Source organism: Chamaea fasciata, unplaced genomic scaffold, assembly GCF_029207755.1.
Source record: "Chamaea fasciata isolate MVZ Bird 193981 ecotype frontalis unplaced genomic scaffold, bChaFas1.0.hap1 SCAF_21, whole genome shotgun sequence".
Taxonomy (NCBI): domain Eukaryota; kingdom Metazoa; phylum Chordata; class Aves; order Passeriformes; family Sylviidae; genus Chamaea; species Chamaea fasciata.
In genome coordinates, this window is record NW_027094106.1 from 8,482,716 (window position 1) to 8,498,616 (window position 15,901).

At 43.1% G+C, this 15,901-nt stretch overlaps 1 protein-coding gene across 3 annotated transcripts in view; it reads left to right on the forward strand.

Annotated features, from left to right (window-relative positions):
- Window positions 1-15,901, forward strand: part of VMP1 (vacuole membrane protein 1) — a 60,470-nt gene that overhangs the window by 26,564 nt on the left and 18,005 nt on the right. For all 3 annotated transcript variants that reach the window (XM_066201657.1, XM_066201658.1, XM_066201659.1), the window contains one exon: window positions 2,646-2,777. In XM_066201657.1, coding sequence (XP_066057754.1) covers window positions 2,646-2,777 — 132 coding nt within the window. The remainder of the gene's footprint in view (window positions 1-2,645; window positions 2,778-15,901) is intronic.

Here is a 15,901-nt window from a genome sequence, read left to right on the forward strand (position 1 = left end):
CTTCGTGGTCTTGAGTTCCTTGGATTAGATTAGGGAAAGGACAAGGGAACAGGAACATTTGTATCCCACTTTTTCACCCTTTCCTCCCCCTTCTTCCAATTCCCTGTCAGCTACCTTTGCTCTGAACTCTGTCTCCTCTGGATTTTCCCTGGGGAGCATCCTCTGTCTAGCAGTGGTGTCTCATGTCATGTTATGCTTTCTTGGAATGTTTCGTGAGTACATAAACATTGCTTGCTAATTTCCTGTAAGCCAAATCAAGTTGGCAATTGCTGCTGCTGCTTCCAGAGTGTTTCTTTTGTCCTAATTCCAGCTCCCTTCTTGTGGAAGCTGTGGAAGAGAGTTATTTTGGATTCTGTCACTCTTGAACTGAATGTCCACTTTAGCAAAGATAATGGTGACTTCCAGAAAGTGCAGAGGCTGATTTTTGCAAACTATCCCAGGGTGACTCTGCAGAGCTGTGGCTGTAAAGCTGCCCAGGCTGAGTGTCCTGTGGGCTGAAATGTGAGGATTTATCTGCACAAGGGTCACAAAACCACCAGCAGCCAAACTTCAACTGGAGATTCAAATCACTCCTAGTCCCCAGCACGTCAGTGATGGCCATTCCTGCTGATAATGAGTCTTACAAGGATTAAATATCCCTGTGCCCAAGGAATTATTAGGTGGGATGAAAATGATGCTTTTTTCAATCCCTGTAAAGGTTGGCTGCAGCAGCCCTGGCCTGCAGAAGGGCTCAGAAACAATCTCTTAGGTGAATGCCAGTTTTCACAGCCTCCCATCCCACAGGGACAAGGAATTCAATAGTGCCCTATATTTTTTAATGTGTTGCAACTTTTTTTGGTTTTTTTTACAAGAAATAAGGGGAAAGAATAAAAACGTTTAATTGCTCGGGATTAGCAGAACAGGCGGCCTGTGTCCTGAGCAGGATCAAATCTGCTTAAAAGACTCTTTCTAGTGGAGTCATTTCCCAGTTTCCTTTTCTGAATGTAAAAGAATTTTGATTAGCATTTGCCTTTCCAGTTTGTTGTGAGTCCAAGGAATCTCCATGTAAAACTGGCATTCAGAATTAAATGGTGAAATATCTAATGTTACAAAAAGCAGTTAAATAGTTACTGGTTTGGAGCCCTTAATTGCTGCTTTTTTCTTTCTTTTTTTTTTTTTTTTGCTTTTATGCACTTAAAGAACCTATCTCCAGCAGACATGAAATCATATGATTTTTGTTGCACTTCTGAAATGTTTTGTAATAATGAGCATGTGACTTAGCCAATTTAAAGAAAGTTCATGTCCAGTACACACATGCAAACCTCTTCCTCAGCTCACAGAACGAAGCCAAAGCAAATTGGCAGAGCCTGGAGGAGCAATGTGACTTTTTCTTCTTGCATCACCCTGAGAACATAACCTCAAGTTAATTTTTCTGAAGCGTTGTTGCTACTGTTTTCGGGCTTATCTTCCCCTTGTGCCAGAAATATGCAGATTAATGAAGTTCAGCTTGTTGCAGTCATCTCAAGTTTTTCTTCTGTGGAAAACAAGGGCATAAACATTTGAGGCCGTGCACTTTGGGTGCTTAAACTGAGAATTTAACAGCTCGGGTAACTTCGGTGGTATTTAAAACCACAACCTGTTGATTTGGAATATCCACAGCAGCTGGAATTCTTGCTTGCAGCTGTGTATAGAGCAGCAACAAAGGAAATTGAAAAGCTTTCACGTTGCTTCAAAGGAGGAGAAAAGCATTTGTTACTCACTGCTGACCCTGGGAGAGAAAAGCCATCTGCAGGGAGCACATTCCCGTGCAGTGCCCAGCCATTGTCTCTTACCTGCCCTAAATTTAAACCATCCTGAGTTAATTCAGAGTTCCTGTTCCATTAGCCTCTGTTTATCCATATGTTCAATCTTAGCTTGTCTCTCTCTTTTCCCTTGGTTAAGCTAAAGCTGCCTTTACCCACAAGACTGAAATGAGTCATTTGATGTCCTGAGAAAACAAATACAATTTTCCTGCGGTGAGAAAGCAGCCGTGCTTTCATCTGGAGTTGGCTCCAGCTATCCCAGCTGAAGGAGAGGGGAAAAACTCGAGCTCAGGCTTGGCTTAACCTTTTTTTCCCTTGCTGTAGTAAAACCTGAGCCTGTTTTCTAACAAACCCTTGCCCGGAGTCTCATGACCGAACAAGCAAACTCCGGGACAGCACCGGGGAGGAGCTCCAGGATTATTCTGGAGGCCCCTGGGGATCAAGGGCTGTCACATGCTGGGGAATGTGTCTGGCATCATGTGGTGGGGTGAGACACAGCAGTGCTGACTCAGGACGTGTGGGACAGCAGGGATGTGGGGGACAGCAGGGCCACCAGCTCCGGCCTCCCACGGCTCCGGCCATGCGCCGCTCCACGGGGCCCCAGGGATGCACAGGTTGTGTCTGCTTGACCCTGCAGCCCTCAGGCTTTCCCCTGCACAGGGAAAAGAATAGGGAAATAGGGATCCAAAAGGAACAGCATTCTGTTGGAAAGGATGGGAATTGTGACCTGGTGTGGATGAAAGCAAACCGCTCCAAACAGCTGGTCTCGTCGGCTCGGGGAAGGGCCACGGGATTTGTGCGCGTCACATGGTTTTGTGTTTGGGAATAAACAGGAAAATAAATCGGGATTGTTCTTTTTCCCAGGGTGCTGGTACGGCCATTGGAGAGCTGCCCCCCTATTTCATGGCGAGGGCAGCGAGGCTCTCGGGCGCTGAACCTGATGATGAGGAGTACCAGGAATTCGAGGAGATGCTGGAACACGCAGAGACTGCACAAGTAAGGACAGCCTGCAAAACAACAGAATTAATAAAACACAGAGCAACTGAGAGGGAGTAAATAACCGTTCCAATTAAACCAGAAGGGGCCAAAAAAAAAAAAAAATCAGTTGGTGTGAGTTCACAAGAGACTTCCCAGGGATGGGAAAAGAGCCTGCACTGGGTGATACCTGTGGTGATGGGAGGGCAAGAATGCAGCTTGTTGAAGCAGATAAAATAATGCAGCCAACTATTTGCCACAAGTACTGCAATTATTTAGAGTTCCAAGAACAGCACAATAAAGGTTGGGAGACACTGGGCTGGGAAAACGGGTGGATGAGCTGCTGTTCCATAATCCTGGTCGTTCTGGCTGCATTTAAAGCCTCCCTGGGCCAGAGATGATTTTCGGCCTCAGCTCATCCCTTTCAGATGACATTTGCCTGCCTTGTCACTGACACCCTCGGGGACCAGTGTGTGTGACCCATTCATCAGCCTGAGGAAATATTTTTCTTGATGTGGAAATGCAGCAAAAGTGCTCCAAGTCCCTTTATGATGCTCTTGTCATTTATTTTCTCCAGGGCTTAAATAGTGCAGAGTTTGCAATTGATGCTGCACATCAGTCAGGTACTGCTGTGGATAATTTTTCCTTCAGGTCAGGAGTTTGCATCCTGGCCACAAGTTCCTGATAGTGTTTTAGACAAAATTAAACATTTTTTCCTTGTACTGCTTGCCACCGAATTCTTCCCTCTGTATTTTTCCTTATCCTGTTTTGTCTGTCACTAAGTTGAAACAGGTCATGAGACTGCTCTTAAAAACCAGCAGATGCTATTTACCATGCACTGATGTCTTTAAACTCCTCTGCCAGGGTATTTTCTGGAGATAAATATATACTTTTTTTTTTTTTTTTTCCCCTCCTTCAAAAAATGGATGAAACTTTTCCATGAAAGTGGTTTGTCTGGAAATACTGAATGCAATCTAGTAATTCTAACAGTAAACCCTGTGTTTCCCAAGAGCCTCCCCCTACTAGAAGGTTCCAAAGGGTTTTTTCTGCTATTATAAATAGTAATTTCTTCTATTTTTTTAGAAGATGCAGCAGGGGGAAAAAAAGAATCTGCTTTGTTCTTTACTCTCCCATCAATCTTTGCTTTGCAAAGTAATCCCTTAACTGTACAAAAATCAAGTTGTGGTAAAAAAAACAACAAGGAAAGCAGTTCAATACATGACTTCAGTATCTGTGTTTACTGAAACTCTCCCAGCAAATTATATGTGTGTACAGTTGTGGGAGCAGCCAGAGATGGTTTCCAGAAGGCACAGTGAGATTCTTGGGAAGGAAATTTTTGCTAGAGAGCATTTTGTCAGGCCAGGCCAAACTATAGCTGTATTGACTGCCCGGAGTAAACAAATGGCCTTGTGGAATTAATGAAGAAAAAATGATGCTGTTATTTACCAGGACTTTTGATTTTATTTTCTTGGCAATTGAGTTGGGATTGAAGCGTGTTGTTTTGTGGATGGATGGCCAGGGAAAAAAAAAAAAAAAACCAACCCTTTCAAACTCCACTTGTGGTTTGGTTTCTATAAACTCTTTTAACATGAGGCTTTGACAATCCGATTAAATTGTATTGTGCTCATAAAACTGACAGTTCAGTTTTTTCCATTTGCTAATGTGACTTCCTTTTTGCTTTTGGCTTCAATCATGTTTTCTCTGGATGTCTGTGGGAGACAGGCCTGCCTTTCCTATGACCTCTGTAAATCCCAATCTCCAGCACAGCTTATCACTCTTTGCCCTGTAATTTGTATTCATGAGCAGCGGTGATGTCTATTTTTAAATTGCTCATTAACAATTGTTATTACCTCCATCAGCTTTCTCCCACTCTGCCTGAGTTTGAAGCCTCACACGGGGGCTGTGACAAGTGTCCTGTGCCTTTGGGATGCTGCAAATGCTTGATGTCAAGTGACAGGAGCATTTTTTTTCAGTCGAAAGGTCTCTCTGCATCCTACTTTTTTGGAAGGTTTGGGAATGGGTGTTGGATTTAGAAGAATAGCTGAGCTGCTCTTTGCCCAGGAGGCAGAGCCAGCTGCTCTGACGTTTTTTGCTGCCTGTGTGTGTTGTTCAGAGAGCTCGTTGCTGCTGTTTCTCAAAAACAATGGTAATTTGGAGAAACAGATGAGCATCTTCTCTGGTGAGAATAGATCGTGGCTACTGCATCCAGCCTGAACGATCTGGGAGGGGGAATGTGCTCCTGGCTGGCCACAGGATAAAAACCAGCCCAAAAAGGGACCTAAGAGGATTAAACAGCGTAAAGGTTTAGTGCTCCATTCAGAGTTACACAGAGTAAAATGCCATTTACTTTAAAGAGTCTATTGATGGATTTTTCTGTCTCGAATCTCGGATCTGAGTGACCTGTCTCCTTGTGCCGGCTTTTGAGAGAGCTCATTAACCTGCAGCCGATGTGTCTGTCCTGTACTTTCCATTAGCACAACTTGAGGAAAAGCCCCTCATTTTAAAGGAACACTCACTTCTCCTTCCTCTGTGTCCCTTTGTGAGCTCAGCAGTGAGCCCCAGCTCCGTGCAGGGAGTGTCAGAGCTGCCTCTGCAGAAGGGGGTGGCTTTTCTTTGTCCCCAGAGCTGCCACAAGGCACAGCCCAGCCGCAGCAGCTCGCTGGGATTTGTTCATACTTTAGGCAGTAAAACCCACCAACGTTTCAAACGGCGTCGCAGCTGCTGTTAACTCCCTTGCAGTGGAATTCCAGAGTGAAGGAGGGTTTTATCGGAGCTCCCCTTTTAGCCGCAGGCAGTATCTCCAAAGCAACCTCTCAATTAGGGGAAGTGAGCGCGCTGCTGGCTGCTGGGGCAGCGCTTTGGTAACGACGCAGTCACAGACACTCCGTGCAGCTCTGCGTCCCCGCACACATCAGCGCGGACTCTCTTTTGCCAGTCTAATAGCTGCTGCTCGGTAATTTTCCTCGCTTCTCTGTCATGCTGAAACGCTTGAAGCTGAGGAGTGAAAAAGCAGCTTTTGGTGCCAGCTTCCCTCAGGGTGCTGCAGTGACAGTGCGTGGGCCTTGCTGTATCCCGGTACTCCTGCCTATGAGGGGAAAGTACTGATATCTTTGCATATCTAATCCTTAATGGCTGGGAGTGTTTGGCTTCATTAAGTGGCATTTCTGTAAGAACTAATGATTTACGCATCGGGGCTTTGCTTCTGTGCAGCCTCGCCTCAGCCAAATTTCCATGTAAAAATATTTTCTAGTTGCCTGTGTTACTATCAGCCCCTGCTGTTTGTTTACTCTCCAAGCTGTGTCCTGCCTCGGGAAGAATACAGGCTCGGAGAAGGGTTAAATCCACAGAAATGCCGGGATGCAGCAGGACTGGTTTGGAAATGACTGAGTGCCATCTGCACACTGGCTGTCAGTTGTTGCTGGGACCTGTTTTTGCCTCCACTGAACCTTTACTGGTTGTGGTTTGTCTGGCCATCACATGACTTCTCTGAAAATTCCCCCTCCCCTCCATTTCCAGTAAACTGTTTGAACAGGAGTGACTCAGACTGAAACCAGCTTCCCTGTAACCACAGGGCTTGTTAAAGAATTTGTCAACGTGGACTCGAGAGGGTTTGTATTAAACTGAGCTGCAACCGCCTGCCTTTGGTTGCGTCAGGAGTTCCAGCGAGCTCCCTCCTGCTCCCCGAGGGCTGCCAGGGGTTAAATAAAGCCCCGGGTCCTGTCACAGCTTTCATGAAAACCCTGCCTTTGCTTTTCCACATCTGCACGTGGGCTGCAGGAGCGGAGCAAAGTCCGTGCCACGCCCGGGGAGAAGCTGTGTTCCGACACGACACTGACTTCACTCGCGGGGAATGATTAGGCACGACTAATGAGTGAAATCTCACTTAATTAGCAGCGTTTGAGATGGCCAAATTCAGAACGGATCTCTCTCTCTCTCCCTCCCGTGATTAAATTACCAGCTCCTATCTGATAAGTTCGTGCTTGGAAAGGCTGCTGGCTTGTTTAATCAACAGCGTTTGAGGGTACTTGGTGGAAGAAAAAAGAAGTTAAAGCAGACCACAAGCAGGTTTTTATAAAGCATTTATCATAAAAATGGAAGTGGAGGGGTCATGTAAAATAACTGGGAAACCTTGACTTCTTTTTTAGCCCTTTTTTTTTTTTTTTGCTTTCCCAGAAATCACTTCTTGAAACCGAACGGAACATCAAATTCCACTCATCCTTTCTCTTGCTCAGTCTTCCCTTTCCTCATCAGCTTCCTCTCTTTATTAATTGTGCTGCACAAGGAGTTTGCTGCTGTGGGTGGTCACCGGGAGGCTGCTCCTCACACCCTGCGTTCCTCAAGTTCGATGCCTGCGTTTGTTAATAGCTGTAGGGGAGGTTTCTTCCCTCTTTTATGGTGGCCCGTAATTAAATAGAAATTCAGAGCTGTTCCAACCTTGAAGCCGCGCTTTCGAAACTCCCCACGAGTGCTGGAGGTGCCAAAGTGACGGTGTGTTTTCACAGACAGTAGAGCAGGTGAGATACACCGAGTAACAGCTCAGGTTTGAACTGTTCTCCAAAACCACCGAGTTTAAAATGAGTTTTGGAATGAGTCAGTGACAGCTTTAAATAAGGGAACTTCATCTAGAGCGCTTCCTGAGAAAAGAGGTAGCAAAGAGTTAAAATAGGCAGGGGGAAGACAATGAGAGCTGTGAGTAAGGAATGTGTAAAGCACCTCCTGGTTGGATTTCTTTGGGCACTGGCAGGAGAACGTGCCCACATTGTTCTATTCATTTGCACACCTGCTCACAGATAAGGAAAAAACAGCACAGGGCATTGCACTAATTACTCATGGTGACTGGAGATGACTTTTTGAGTTCTGCTTTGAAGGGCTCTTTGCATCTGTTCCCTTAAAAAAAAAATGATTTTCATGTTCAGCGTGTCGGTACATAAATCAGAAATCACCCAGGCGGTGAGGAAACCCGGGTTACTTTACAACATTTTCACTCAGTGTTAGGGCAGGAGGATTTTCTCAGTGACAAATGTCTCAGTTTACGACAAAAATTAGAAATAATGTCACCAAGCGCCCTGGAAATGCTGGAAGCTGCATTTGCACGGGAGTTGTGCAGTAGCAGGTGGTTGAATTCTGTCATTGGATTTTCATGTTCTGTGTGTGTTGGGAACCCTCAACACAAGTTTGTAAGGAGAAAATTTGTCCCTAAATACTTGATATTTCACTCCTCAGTATTCTGAGAAAGACCAAGAAATAATCAAAAGCTGGGTCAGAAAAGCTGTTTTAAATATTTTTTAAGGACAACCTTCAATAACTGATAGAAATTCATTATAGTATCATAATCAAGAAAATGGCTGGGTTTTCTTGGTTTGTTTTTTTTTTTTTTTTTTTTTTTTCCCCCCGCTCCAGACACTGTTTAAATATCTGTGTTGTACAAGAGTCTGGTATGCAGACCACTTCTCTGAGCTGTCTGGGAACCTCTGTCCCTTCCAGGGAGAACGGGGGAGAGGTTGCACATCTGGGCTGAGAGGGAAGACGTGTGTGCTAAAGGCTTTGTCAGCTGTGTCAGAAGTTCCTCACTTCCATTCTGTTTTAATCCTTAACTTGTGTCTGAGTCCTGTGTGGAGAAACAGGGTGGTTTTTTTCTCAGTCCTGATGGCTTTGAGTTCTCAGGTTTACCAGAGGTTGAAAATGTCAGGTTTTGTGACTTGTTATCAAAAATTCCTTCTTCACAATGTCTGGATCTTAAACCACCTCAAAATAGGACCTGATTCTTCAGAATGGATTTTTAAAAATGAGCAATATTCTGGGATTGGCAGAGCTGTGACCACAGTAACTGACTGCAGTGGTATCTTTGAGATAAGTGAGCAGCTGCAGTGGGGTTTTTGGGAGTGCTGGGATGTTCTTTACTCCACTCATCCCCCTGCCTGTGGCTGTAATATCTCGTCATGGAATCTCAGAAAAATTCGCCTTGAGAGGGACCTGAGGCAGTTTCTAGTCCACCTTTATTTTATTTTTTTCAATTTCTAGTCCAGCTCAGGTTCCTCAGGGCATTGTCTGGGCTGGTCCTGGAGCCCTCCAGGGCTGGAGGCTGCACGACCTCCCTGGGAAATGTCCTCCAGTGCTGCTGACATTCCCACTGACAGCTCCCTTCCCTGAAAATGGGCTGCAGCATCTGCTCTGCCAGGTCTCCTGTGAGATGTGAATAGAAAGTGGTTGTTCAGCAAGGAAAGAAATCCATTTATTTCGTGGTTTTGCGCAGGGCTGGAAAGCTGCAGAGTGTCAGAGTGGACACGTTGCTGCTCTGAGGAGCAGAGGTGGCAGGGGATGTGGTCAAAGGGGCTGCAGCTCTGCAGGACAGATCTGATAAGGCTGAAAGGACATGCTCCTTCCTCTTCCTTTGGGCTGTTTCCTTTAATTGTGTCTCATTCTTTACAAAATTTCTTTATTCTTACGGTGTGTGAAGCAAAAGGACTTTTTATGTCGAAGTCTGAGGGTTTCAGTTGTAGCTGTGGAAAAAACTGGCAGTAAATTGCAGTTACAGAGCTCACTGAGCCCTGTAATCTGTGTTCCTTTTGGTATTTCCCTTCTGAACCTGAGTGTGGATTGTAACAGGCTGAAATCTTGAAGTTAAAGCTCCCGAGATGGAGCATGTTGTAAAGAAACTTTTGCTGGTTCTTCCCTCGAGAAGGGGGAGGGAGAAAGGAGGGAAAGAAAAAGTTCCTACCATGATCCAGGTGATTAATGAAATGAAGAAAATACCTGGAAGTTCCTGGTGGAACTAATGGACTGATGCAGAGCTGGTTGACTTCATTCCTGCTCCTGTTAATGGGGAGATCTTATTTACCATAAAATGGGCCCATAATTTAGAAGTTTCACACTTTTACTCCAAGACAGGCTACAATTAAATGACCAGGGAAAGCCAAGCCTGCTGGAGGAACTTCACTCTGTTGTCTCTGCTCCCACAGGGCTTGCAAAAAATTCAGCTCCTCACACAACTCTGTGGCTTCTTTTGTCTGTCTTTTCTAACATCACTTTGAAAATCTGGTAAGAGGACAATGGGTTTGATCGTGTTTTCTGTAGAAAAACTTGAAGTTTTCTGACCCTAGAACTAATTGTAGTTACTCATGTCTGAGTTTACCGAGTCCCAAAGATGAGCATCCTCCTGATTATCTCTGGGCTGCAGCATCACCCCTTAACCTTAACGTGCAGCCGACCTCAAGAGTTTGAAGACAAACAGATGTTGAAATAAATCTGTGTCCAGCGTTCTCACCCTCAGAATGGCCGGTAGAAGAATCCACCTGTAGATAGAATTTCTCGTTGACTTGGGATTTGTCTGTAATATCTACTGCGTGTTCTTCCTTGCCTACAAATATTCTGAATCATGAAGTTTTACCAGTTTGAAGCCCTCAGATCTCCAGCGCAGTCTGTTTAATGAGGCTTTGGGGGTGCTGCTCTCTGCTTTCCACAATTCTTTGGAAAAGCCAAGGCTGTTTTATTGCTGTTCGGTTGCCTTCATCTTGTTCTCTTTACAACTGTTTTCATGTTCAACATTTATGTCCTTTTCTCTTGCAACTTTTCCGTGGTTGCCCAAGTCCTTTTCCAGAATTTAATGTCTCAGAAAACCCAGACTTCTCATGAAGTGAAGCTTATTTAGAATCTGGAATGTCTGTCCTGTGCCTGCTGTGTATAAATTTTCTTCCATCACTTAGTGCTCGCTTAGTTCTGCCACCATCCCATCACTCCTTTCAGTAATCCTTGAAATTTTTTTCCAGCTTCCTCTTTTGGGGGTCTGATTTCCCAGACAGGACCTTTCTTTCCCAGATTTTTGGGTGATGAGGAAGTTTAAACCTTACCCCTCACACCCCCTGCTCTCCAGGCATCAAATGGAAATCTCCCCTTTTAGTTTGCCCCTTTGCATTTAACTGGAAGTATTTTGGAGAAAGATCCATGGGCTGCTATCACAATATTCCTGTTTGTAATTTACTCATGGGATTTGTTGCCTTTGGTATTCTGGGGAGGGCTGAGCAGTGGTTTTTGGCCGGTGAGTGCTGAACCATTTGCAGGGATGTGTTGTCACCTCCCAGCCTTTAGGTACCTCTCTGATTTCTTTGCAGCTGCTCCCCTGCAGTCAATGCTATATTCCAAGGAGTTAATAATTCCTCCCAGTCCTCTGAAATCCTGGAATCCATTGCCTGACCACAAATGGTCATTCTCCCATAAGTTGTGTTTGATTCCATTGTGTTGTAACAGAGAGCCAGAAGAAACAAAACACTGTGCAGCTCATTTTTAACATAACTGGGATTTTTACATAAAGAGGGGCACTGTCTTTGTAGGCAGCTCTTTAAATGTTAAGGACTCTGTAATTTTGGTGATCTAAATGGTAGCTTCATACTCAGTCTGCAGTCTGGGGGGGAAAAAAAATGTTCCCCACTTCAGATGATTATCTGGATAATTAAATTATAACAATAATAGAGATAATGCTCAGATGTTGAGGGATTGTCCACTCCATCACACACAAGGGACACCTCTGGCCTGGGGAATCTGCAGGAGGATGAACTTTTCTCTCTCCAGCTGCTCCAGAGTTCTCCTGGAGAGCCATCGAGGTGTGACACATTCAGAGCTCTCTCTGTGTCCTTTCATTTTTTTCCACTCGTGCTCCTGTTTTCTGTCAGAGTCACAAATCCTGTGTCCACAAATCCTTCTAAAAAACTCTTTTAACTTCTCCAGGCCACCATCTGCCAGGCGAGGAACATCCGTGGCATTAACACATCCCTGAGTTCCCCTGACCCCAGCCTAAGGCCCTGTGTGACACCATGAACACCGGCAACTTGGGATGGAACTTACTCCACCTTTGTGTTAAATCTGCCGGTTTTACCAATGTATTTGTACAGTGCTCGAGGTGTTCACAGCAGAAAAGAAACGAGTGAGAAGTTTTTTCCAGGCCTCAGATCCCTGGAATCTGGCTCTGGATGGTGTTTTTCAGAGACTGAGCTGGGATGTGATGGGAGCAGTTGGTTTCTCAGTTGCTCCTAAAATCTGATTGCAACTGTTCAGAAATGAGCTGTCACATTGCATAATCTGTGCAGGCTTCGGAGAGCAGAGCTGGGGAAGCGTTACAGGTTTTTTTTCTGTGGGATTCAGTCCAACTCTGATTTTTCAGGGCTCTTTGGATACCTCCAACTACTCCTGTGGATCAGTCAACCAGCTCTGCACTTGCAGAGTAAGAAAAAGGAGGCTTCACAATTTCAGTGGGAACAATTCATTGTGACTGTTCTGTTACAGAGGGAAAAGAGGAAAAAAATTATTAAAATCATTTTTTCTCCTCGAGTTTGTTAGTTAAATCTGGTGAGGTGCTTGTTCTTCCCTCACATTCAGAGAAGCTCACCAGCTTTACAGTGAGAGGAGAAAGAAGAGAGAGGTTAAATTATAAATGGAAACCAAAGAAAACAGAGGAATGGGGCAAAACTTTGTAATTTAGGCAAGGCTGTCCATTCCCTCTTTCAGGAAGGACTCCTCCAGGGATAAAAGGTCCATATTTGTACAAAGGAGCAACACTGTGGCAGAACATGTAAATTCTCTTTATCGTGCCTTTAGGTTTGGAAATCTGGGAGGGTTTTTTGTCCCATGGAGCCGCTGGGGTCAATCAAATGATGAAAAATTCCCTTTTTCCTGAGGCTGAGCCGATCCAGGACAATTCCCCCCACCCTGAGCTGCCAGCTGGGCCTGGGGAATCATCCCTGACCTTTCCATGCCTCTTGTTCCAGCCCAGTTCTTGGGATCTGATGATTAACCCAGTGAAGTCATGTTTAATCATTTAACCTTCCTCTGCCTGCACTGTGGCACTCACAGGAAATCTATTTCCAAACCCCCCCAAAAAATAAATCATCTTTGAAAGGGACACAGTGAGCTAAAGCATCCTGAAATGTTATAAAGAATGAATCACAATTAGCCGAGAGGCCAGTCCAGTCTAGAAACTTTAATTTGGGGGGAAAATGATTTGCCTGTAAGTAGCTGAACTTTTGTCTCTTTTCATATATATATATATATAAATAATACTGTTTTTTAAAAGCAATAAGTTATGAAAGTTATTTTCTTTTATTTCAAGTGCTTAAAAAATAGAGAAAATATTCTTCCCCGTGCAGGCTTTAGAAAAGAAAGAAAGAAAGAAAGAAAGAAAGAAAGAAAAACGAAGTTCTGTTGTGAAATAGGTAAAAGTTGTGAAACTGGGGATTGTGTTCTGGGAGAAATGAAACTTTTAAGGCTTTTTTATTGTTGCAGATGTCGCAAAGATTTGTCAAACGAAATTTAAGGAAGGAACCGAAGAGAAATAGTTCTGAACTTGTTTTCACAGAGTAAATGTTGAGGTTGGAATTCATGGTTTTGTTGCAGCCCTGGAAGGTTTATTACCTTGCAAATTATTCATGGCTGTGATTACATTAGATCATAGAAAATAGGTACAAAAAGTCTTTCATTTGTCTTGTGGCTTATTTAGAAAATCTGGAAAAAAAAAAAGACAAATGACATGTTCTTGAGTGAAATCTTTAGAATTTAAAATTTTGCTTTCCATGAAACACTTTGTGATGGACAATGTAAACCCAAAACTTAACAAAGAAACAAGCGGAGTAATAACTTTAAAAAATAAAGCTATGAATTAATAAGGTGAGAAAATTTGCTCCAACATTGGTTTTGGTTTGGGGTTTTTTGGGGGTTTTTTTTTGAGACAAACTTGTTAAACTTTTTTTAAAGACCTTCATTATTAGCTTTTTAATGTTTTATATGTTTGTAGCTGGAGGGGAAATATTTGTTTCAAGGCAGCCTTGAGTTTTGTAGTTGAGAAATGTGGGTGAGGAAAGCTGGGTCTTTTTAAGAAATTTGGTTTAAAATGGTGCACTGTGCTTTACCCTAGGTTAATACACTCAATTTATATATAATTATAATAATATATTTTATTAAAGCAGCTGTGCTGCAAGTATTAGTTTATAGGTCATTTGCTGGAGAGTTTATTTGCAATTCCAGCTTGTGAAAATGAATGCAACAGTGCATTAGCAACACAGTAAAAGATAATGGGGGAATAAATTAAAATCAGAATAGAAACAACTTCCATGCAAATAAATCATGGAGCCCTTTGAATAATTGTCTCGGAGTGTTTTATTTTAAAGATACTTTGCCATCAGATTTATGGGACTGCGAGGAAAAAATATTTATTGGCTTATAAAAGTGAAAATATTGCTCCAAGCCCGTGAGCTTTGGGAAATGGGGGAGAAAACAGGAGCTGAGAATGGCCTGGGCACACTGAGCTCTGCTCCAGAAATCCCTGAGGAGGGAGGGAACTCTTTCAGGACACCTTTCCCAAGGACAAAATCTGGTTTAGCACTTTCTGGTGTTACATTAATTAGGGAAGAAGTCCCAAAGACTGATTGTCACTCGTGGGTTTGCCTGGGGAATTGGGAGAGCTGTCGTTTTCCCTGGGGAAAATCCTGAGTGTTTTAATTCCCTCCATCCCTGTCAGCCCATCCCAAATCCTGAGGGTCCCACTGGAGCTGGGATCCCCTTTTTGGGATCCTCTTTTTGGGTTCTGTTTCCTTGGAAATCACCACGAGGGAATTGGGGTTGGAGCAGGAGCTGCCCTGGATGTCGCAAGAGTTTTGGGCTTGGCCGTCAGTAAATTGTCCTGTTTTGTTTGTAACCATTTGTGTCAAAATTCACTCTTTTAATTTAAAAAAAAAAAATAAAATTAACGATTTAGCTTTACTTTCCAGATTGTTTGCTATCAGAATAAACTCAAGGGTTTGGTGTCAGCCTCACTTGGAGCAGGTTTAATCCCTCGAGTCCTGTGGGGATCCTACGAGTTCAATGAGAAAATATCGGGGGAAATTTTCATTAAAAGAGTGAATATTTGATCTCTTCCATGTTGTAATCATGAGCCCAAGGTGGAATTCCTGGTCAAAGTGTGGAAATTCACCTTTACAGGATATTCTGGAGGGGTTTGTTATTCCCCTGTGGTTAAAAATGTCCCACTGAAAGATTTTAGGAAATCTCATTGCTTTGGCATTTTTCTTTCAGTTTTAATTTGAGTTATTTTTCCAGGCATTAAATAAAATAAATAGAATTATTCTGACTTGAGTAATAATTGTGGGGTTTTTTGTTTTGGTTTGTTTTGGTTTTTATTTTTAAATTGAGAATTTAACTGTTTGAAAGCACAGTAATGGAGAAAAGTTACTACTTGAAAAAAGGGGTGTGAAAAGAAGCAAATGGTCTCATCACAGATCTATTATTTTTTTATCTGCCGCAGAAAATTTTGTCAATTCTACAGCTCAAAATTTAAATAATATGCAGGAACGTTGTAAAATAATTGTGGTTTTCCCTCTTTGGTGTGTAAAATTTAAGGTTTCAACAGAACTGTAGCCAAGTTAAAATTGGATAAATGTAATTCTTCTGGATTACCCTGCAGTTCCTTTAATCAATAATTAATGATATTCGAAATTCTACCATTCAATAGTAAAGGGTGGGATTTAGAATATCATTAATTATTGATCGAAGTCATTTCCTTGTGTAATTTCTTGCATTGCTCCTGGAAAATCAGAATTGTATTGCTTATTTATAGGTTTTTTATAAAGGAATGGATAATTATTTTTTAATGTTTGCTATTCCCAAGGTTTCCCTGCTTTCTGGAACTGTTGTGGCCAAGCCTGAGCAGGGAGCACTGACCTTGCCTTTATTGTTTTGGACAGTTTTGCTTCCAAAGAATTTTATCTCCTGTAAATTCCCTTCTCACATTCAAAGAAACTGCTTGTGAGAACCTTTATTTTTGCTTTTGAAGGGGTTCCCTGGGTGTTTGGCAGATTTTGAGCCTCAGGAGTAAGGACTGATCACAAAATAAAAGGAGGCAGCTTTGTGCGGGCCAGCTCCAGCCACAGGGGCTGCACCTTCCCTGCTTTTAAAGTGATTTGGGCTCAGCTTTCTGGATTTTAATGAATTTTACGAGTCTGTTGTAGGCAGTGTCTGGAATTGGCTAGTTTGATTGAGATCCTGGGTTTGGGAGAGCAGATCTAGGGATATAATGGGATTATTGTGCTCTTTCTGTTCTCAGAGAGTTCCTTTTTACCACTGGAAGTGGCACTGCAGGAATTAATTCCCTCTGCTTGTTTAAG